The 7972-nt window shown below is 41.8% G+C and overlaps 1 protein-coding gene across 1 annotated transcript in view; it reads left to right on the top strand.

The window, feature by feature from the left end:
• The first annotated feature begins 2114 nt into the window (after nucleotides 1-2114).
• SMG1 (SMG1 phosphatidylinositol 3-kinase-related kinase) overlaps nucleotides 2115-7972 on the top strand; it is a 75509-nt gene continuing 69651 nt past the window's right edge. Inside the window, exon 1 of the mRNA XM_010570561.1 lies at nucleotides 2115-2251. Coding sequence (XP_010568863.1) covers nucleotides 2115-2251 — 137 coding nt within the window. The remainder of the gene's footprint in view (nucleotides 2252-7972) is intronic.

Here is a 7972-nt window from a genome sequence, read left to right as displayed (position 1 = left end):
TATGAAGTTCAAAATTTAAAGGATATATTCCATTCAAACGTAGATGTTCTTCTTTTCAACTTGGAATCCAGATTTAAAGGAAATCAGTTATGTTGATCCAGCTAGTGTCTATAGAAATGTCCTTGTATGTATTACACACCATACAGGCAAATGCATTTCAGAGGGGTAAGTACGCCCAAACGGCAATTACCTGTGCAGCTCTGGTTTGTACTGCTACATTTCTCAGTGTCAATTTTTGTCTCATCATGGTTTTTCGTCTCAGTGTTTAAATGCTTAGCTTGTTCTTTAGTTGTGTGTTGGTGAAAGCATACAGCCAGGATTTATGGATTTGTGAACACGTCATTATGGGGTTGGTAGACTGGGTCTGCACGCTTGGAGCTGAATTCCATTTATCTGGAGAGTAGGTGTTTAACTAATGGGCACATCAGACATAGAGTAAATGCAGGGCAGCTTCTAGTGTCAGTGTTTTACAAAAACATCTGAATGAATGAGCTGAGAGAGCAAAACATTTCCTGTTTTTATATTCAGTGAACAGAAATAACAAGAAAAAGCACCATGATGAAGCACTATTGTTGTGCATTACTGATTATTTCAAGATTAATTTTATTTGTTCTGAATGATCGCTGTATCTGCAAGACTGAGGAACAAGTTCAAGGAACCGACAGAATTCAGTAATTACAAACCATAGGCTGAAAACAATCTAATTAATATCTCAAAAAGAATTTAAAGGAACTTACATGAAAGACAACAATAAATTTGTCACTTATCGATTACTTTCTAGCTCAATGAAAGGCTGGTCATGTTTGTCAGAAGGCCTTTGGGTTAAAGGGCTGTAATGCTGCTGTGTGCATTGGCTGCGCGAGCTGTGGTCCAAGGAGGATGGCTGGCTACAGGGAACGAGGCAAAAGTGTAGTGTAAACTATGGTCTAGAAAACAATGAAAGTGAGAGAGAGACAGATGTGCTCTGTTTAAGGGCTCACTCTGCTTCAAATGATGAAGCTCCCACAGACTTCGGGCTCTTGGACTCTTCTATAGCAGAATTATTAGACTTAGCATTATGTTGGGCTCCAAGATCACAACTAGATCAAGGTCTTACTGTGCTAAACATAAGGAAAGATGTAATTTCTGCCTAGAAAGCTTTACAATATACAGAGTTTTATAGAATAACGTATTTTTTACAGGAGAAATCACAAGTATTGGGGACTAAGGAGTATCAATTATGTGTAAATCACCAAAAAAAAAGTTAAAAGAACATGTCAATACTGCATGATGAGATCTGCTGTCTTTCTTCTGTTTATTTCTGATTAAATCCTTTGAGTTTTCTCTGGAAACATGCAATAACTGAATTAAGAGAATTTTATGAAGGCTGCAAAAGCAAAACTTGCAAATTGGGAAAAAGTCAGAAGTCAGGTTGACTAGGAATAATGTATGCTTTTTATGCACAAGAACTCATACTATTTTTTCATCCTGGCCTGGAGATGAGTCAAAGCTGCGTATTGAAGGAAGCTGTGGTTTGTAAGGCTGTTTTAGAGAAGCTGGAAATTGTAATGATTTAGATAGGGCACTACAGGAAGATGATTTGGTGGTTACAATGCATGTATGTTATTTTGGAAATCAGATTCTCTTTTACATAATGCTAGACAGCTCTCCCACACCAAGCTTTTCACAGGCGCAAATTAATACCAAGTCTTTGCACTGAATGTATCTGGCAGTAGAAGGCAATTTATTCTCATTTGATTCAGCTTGAATTGTGTCATTATTTAGACATGGGCACAGCCTTTCTCACAAAAATAACATGCAATAACAACTATGCAGATGAGATTTCAACCAAGCAGTGCCTGGGGCCTCAATTCCCCCTGTGGAGACTTTGAACCCTCCTGGGTTTGCTCTAGATAGTGCCAGGTGACTGCGGCCACAGAGAAGCCTGTCCTCTGCAGCGCCAAGCAGAAGAGCCACAGTCAAGCTGGAGCAGAGCAACTTCTGCTGCTGCTGACCCTGAGTTTACCCCAGCTTTATCCACACGCCACAGGTGACGGAGTCCAACTCCATTTGTTTTCTGCCGATGAGTGTTTTTTCCACCCTGGTAGCATGTTATCATGCAAACATCCGGAGGCATGGAAGACTTTGTCGTTTTAGCTGGTTTCTTATGGAAGCAGAGGTTACGTGGTTCCCTGGGCAGCAGGTGGGCCGTGGGTCCTCTAGTGATAACTTTTGGTCCCATTGCCAGCTCTGTGGTCAAACACCTCAACTCGTGAGTTTCCACAAAAACACTCCTCAGAAGGACTGCGAGAAAACCCGAGTGGGTCTGTGAGAAAACCCAAGTGGGACTTGAATGTGCAGAATTGACAGATAATCTGGTTGTACTTCACATATAAAATCAGTCCCATGGAAGACCGCCTGGGTCAGAGCAGTGAACTCTGGTGGATAAGGACCTGATGCTTAAATCTCTCTCTGAGTCTGGCCCCATGGCTCCTCCCTTTTGTGCTCTGATAGTATGTTTTTTCTCATAAAGGCTGATTATTGAGCTGTCGCTCGAAGTATGACCCAAGTGACATCTCTAGTGATATCATCAAAGTCTTTTCCTTCAAGGAAAAATGGAGAGATAAGACTTGGTAATGTCGAGACCTGGAACACATTAAAAAACAGGTAGGACAATAAGCCTAGAAAAAGCAGTCAAAATTAGAGAAGATTAAAGGATAAATACCTTGGGGGAGTTGACTGTATTTTTCACTTCTAATTGTACCGCACGTCTTAGACCAATTTTTCTTTTAATTTTCATAGCACTCCACCATCAGCAATAAGCACCAAATTGAGCTAAATTATCAAGTTGGATTCATTACACCATCCAAACAAATCTCCCTGCGCTTATTATGCCTTAAGGGCTTGATACTTTCCTGGCAGCCCCTTTCAAATTACCCCTTCAACAAACATGACATAAACTTGGGTCTGTAGAGCATGAAAATTTATGTGAGAGAGCAGTTATTTTGACAGATGGAAATTCTCAGATTCACCAGAAAGGTGAAGCATCAAGTACACCATAAATTTTTCGAAAGGACTTCACAGTATAATAGTCTTGTAATATTGGCATCCACGGTAAAAGATAACTGCTTCTTGCCCCAACTTTGTCTTTTTCTGCAGTGCAGTACAGTGAACGCCAGCTCCGTTCCAGCATTGTGCAGCATTTCATAATATGCAATTGCTCGTAAGTCCTGATTCAGCTTTTCACTCTTGCAGGATGCAGTGTTTCTCATTAAGCTTCTGCTCAGGCTCTCCAGAAATAATGCAAGCAGCACAAATCTCCCACCAGCTGCCAGTCGAAACAGCTAACTCTTGCAGCAACATGAACTAATCTGCAGCCACGCTGTTTGGCTTGCAGATAACAGAACATCCTGGGCAGGACCTTGGGTACAGCACTGTCTCATTGAACAGACGAGAGGGAACTGCTGCTTGTGGCACACATTTTATTCAGTATGAGTAAAAGCATACTTGATTCTTGCCCAGTGCTGTCTACCAATCAGACGTGCAACTGTTCCACAACGAGTTTGATTTTCAGAGATGTTGAGAAGTTTTTTTAACTGAGTTGCTATGATGCTGTTAATTTAACTACATAACACACTGCATGCAGACTATGACTTTCCTCTAAGGCATTCTGTGTGGCTTCCAAAACTCGTAAAGGGATTGCTGCAGCTTCTGCTCTTCTGAAGACCAGCATGGAAACTACTGCTTTGGGCTATCTCGCCATTTTTACCCTGGCTGAAATTTAACAGCTGTAGTGTGGCTGATTGTATTGACAAAAAATTTACTTTTCTACCATATTTCCTTGGACGCTTCAGGACCTAAATATTTAAAGACCTGCAACTGTTTTAGGCTATGTATTTGTCAGGTCAAAGTAACTCCAAGGACTACTTGTTTAAGAACCAGTCGCTTAAATGGAAGTGCTCAGTTTATATAATATGTATGACCGTTGCGGGTAATGTGTAAATGATGTCTAGGACATTTAAGGAAGCATATAGTTAATAAACAGAAATGCATACTGTCAATGAACAAAAAATGAAGAAACAGTTTATGTATACAACCAAGGACTTCTGTAGTCCATGATGTAATAAATCTATAATGAACGCCTGTGACAGGAACTCAAATATTTACTCATATACTGTACCTAATGCTACCTTACCTAGGAGATGTAAAATACCTTAAAGATGTAATAGCCTTAAAGAAATTCAGTAGAGCAAAATGCAAGTTCTAAGAAAGTTAATATATTTGTTGCACTTATGTAGAGGAATACTGTTCAGTAGAAGTTATCCTCTAAAAGACCTTGAGGAAATGGAGCAGATGGTTCCATGTGCTATCCCACTTAAATTCAAAGTGGTTTTATAAATACTCAGAAAAAGTAAAATAATATTTTCCTTAGTCTTTTATATAATGAGAAGAAGGTAAAAATTATTTTTGTTAGTATTCAAATAACAGTGCATTTATTATGGAATTCTAAAGTATAAGATTGACTTTTTTTGCCTTAGAAAGATTTTCAACACAAAACTCTAGAATGGTTCAGTATGCCTTGCTATTAGGACTATTTGTACATTGGATTTCTGTATTAATACACCCCATAGGATAAGGAAAAATTCCAGTTTGGGATGAAACAAGGTAGGCCCCAATACGGACTGCACCATTTGCTCATGATAGACGGCATCTTTGCTTGGCAGTGCAATCTCCATGGATCATTACACCTGCCGACATTTTTAATGAAGAAAACAGTAGGAGTCCTGCGGGACCTACTGTGCATGCGCTGATGGGCTGTGCCTGCACCACAGGTACAATATGTTCTGGACACTCTGGGGTCTCTATGCCTGCACAGATTGGCCATACATCAGATGTGCTTTGCGTGTGCTATGTCCAGAAAATAGTGTATGGGGCCATTCAACTGAAAATCTGCTAAGTTACTAATAAAAACAGGATTCTGCCATCAAAGCAGTAGAATTGGCAGGTATAGGGAATAACTATTCTAGGAATCCTTTATCATTTTTAAGAGGCATCCATCTGCAATATACAGGCTAGAGGATCTTGGCGTCTGGTACTTCTCCGCTCTAGTTAAATACTGTTTTGCTCCTTGGCTTCTGTCCTATTTCCAGAAGAGGAAATAGCATCTCTTTCCCTCTCGTGGTTGGTGATTGTTTTTCTCTCAATCTGTAGCTTTGTTATGGATCAGAGGGAGCCAAGGGCCAAAAGTGACTTGTAATCCTCAGCACACGCTGGTTTTTCTCAACATACTGCTTAGTAAGGAAATAAACTAGTATGGGGTAAAAGATGCAATATGGTGCTTACTACCCTATTTCAGCACATTAAATATATACAATCTGCATTTTATTCCAACTAAAAATAACACTCAGATCAATACAGCTTCCTTTTATATATTAAATACAGAAATCATTACCATGAATTATAAAGCAGGAAAAGTGTGGTTCACAGTGTCTGTTACTCCAGAGTTCTGCATTAGGATGGATGTGGACAGTTTGATGGAGTGGTTTGAGCATACGCCCAAGAGTGAGACCGGAGGAGACATATCTCTGCGAGTGTCATCAACTCATTCTGAGACTTAAGACAGTTCTTCTAAGTCCATATATTTCTATTTTGAGAGGGTCCAGATTTAGACACCTTATTTATTTATTTTTTAACAAGACTCAAGAGTCTATAGCTCCAACTGATGTCGGTGCTGGCCACTAAGTATCCAAAACTGAAGTCCCAAACTTGAGGACAGAAAATTAGAAAGCGGTTTTGAAAACCCTGGCCTCAGCTTCCCTGGGATTCTTCATTCATACAGTGGCATCTGAATGACCGTATCCATCTTTGCAAAGGGGCTGACTGAAATCTGCAACTGAGAAAGTGCTATACAAACGATTACTGCTCTATCTCACAAATCTTTAAGCGCATGCTAACTATTACCTATAATACCATTCAAATTTCACAATATAATCATCCTTGTAGAAATGGATTCCAGTATGTCTTTTCATTTGGCAACTATATAACATTTTACAGTTTTAAGGCTGTGCACAACAGCAGTTTAGAAAGCTAAACATCACTGATACATTTTACAAATGGAGACAACTGCACTCAGAAGAGGGATCTGCATTAGACCATACAGACTGCAGCAAATTCACCACTAGAATACAGGATTTCTGATATAAAATTTACTGTACCAAACACTAAATCAGTGGTTCTTAAACTCTTGCTATATGCAAGCAGTTGTTGGCCATAGTATGTCAGCTTTCTTTCTTGCTTCCCCTTGCTATGTTAATTTGAAAGGTAGTTAAAAATATATCCCTAGTGTTACCTTGCCCCTCAAGTTATTCATGTTGTTACCATTGGGATACTAGTCAGTCATGAAATAAAAAGAAAAATCATCACCTGCTGCATCACCAGGGGCAGAGGGTCTGCTAGACTTTGTCAGAAAGGGTGAGCAAATTTGCAGTAGGTATTGTTGCTATACTTATAAAAAGCTATTTTTTTGCTGCATATTGTGTAATCCTGGATGTCCATCTCAATTATAAAGAAGGGGAAAAAAGATCTATCATGGCTCATGGAATTGATTGTTTTTGCAAAACCGATTCACTTAAGATACACAAGCGCGTGTCACTTGAAACGCAGTCTGATGGGCACTGGGCCATATCGTAACAAAATGGCATTATGTTGCAATGAAGCCCTGTGATAATAATTTTGGGGTTTTTTTTTGCCCTGAAACTCATTTTGAAATCTGTACATGTCTTGCATGCGTTCCTTATGGACTGTAAGCCAACAAGACCGTATCAGCGGGATGATGGCTGCCCAGCAGAATCCAAGGGAGGCGGCAGTATGCCATCTGTCTTAGCTAAGTCACCAACAGAACCGTGGCATATTAGTCACAGGGGAATTTTAAAAGTCTCCTCAGGTCTTTCAGTGGTCTCAAATTTAGGATACTGTAATGAAAAAATAAGTTTGACCTACCCAGGTCTCTTTACTGAGTATCTGACTAAACTATTGTAATTTTTCATAACTAAGGAAATATTCTGCAATCAGGAATTGGGTTTATCAAATCAGCTAATGTAAGTTTCCAGGTCTTGCAGGAGAAATAAAAACATGCCTGAGACAGTCTTCATATCTTTTTTTGGGAAATGTGCTCAGACTATCTACCAAATTGAGGAGACTTTTTTAATCCCCTCAGATTTGCCTGCCTTCTTTTTACAGACAGGCTTTCCCCACAATGGGCATCAAACGTGGCGACCTCTTTACATAGAAAAGTCATCCGGGCTTAGAAAGACACTATTTCGCTAGTCTGCTTTTGAAATGCATTTTAGCAGCTGGGAGGAAGAAGGAGAAACGTTAAGGGTTTAGTTAGCGTTTACTGTGGGATTAGTCAACTTTTTGCTGACCGCTGCCAAGCATCAGACTTCCCCCTGGCAGTCATAGATGGGTGATGTCCTAATGGGGAGAAACGTGGGGATGAGGATCCGATCTGATCAGAGGGATGCAGCTCCCTGCAGACGCTCCAGCAAGGCTTGGGGCAGCACAGACCCCCGCAGAGGGAAGCGGGGAGCAGGGCAGGGGTCCTCCACCTCTGCTCGGGGCCTGCGAGCCCCGGCTCCTCTCAGGACTCAAGGGCCCCAGGCTCCCCTCACACCCTGGGGACCTCGGTCCCCTCAGCGCCCGGGCTCCCCTCAGGACCCAGGGTCTGGGATCCTCTGGCTGCCCGGCCAGCTGGGGGACTGGGAGACCCCGCCTGCCCTCACGATCCGGGGACCTCGGTCCCCTCAGAGTGCTGTGGTGCCAGGATCCCCTCAGGACCCGGGGTCCCCCCGATCCCTTCCCGCTGGTCGGGCTGGGATCCCCTGGCTGCCCTCGCACCCAGGGGCCGCAGGTTCCCCTCACAGCTGGGAGCCTGTCGGCCGGCACCGACCCTGACAGCCCAGGGGCCTCAGGCTCCCCTCAGGACGCGGCGGGG

The sequence above is a fragment of the Haliaeetus leucocephalus genome, unplaced genomic scaffold, assembly GCF_000737465.1.
Source record: "Haliaeetus leucocephalus isolate CR32 unplaced genomic scaffold, Haliaeetus_leucocephalus-4.0 Scaffold295, whole genome shotgun sequence".
Classification (NCBI taxonomy): Eukaryota; Metazoa; Chordata; class Aves; order Accipitriformes; family Accipitridae; genus Haliaeetus; species Haliaeetus leucocephalus.
The sequence above is the reverse complement of the archived record's forward strand: the minus strand, read 5'-3'. Positions and strand labels throughout refer to the sequence as shown.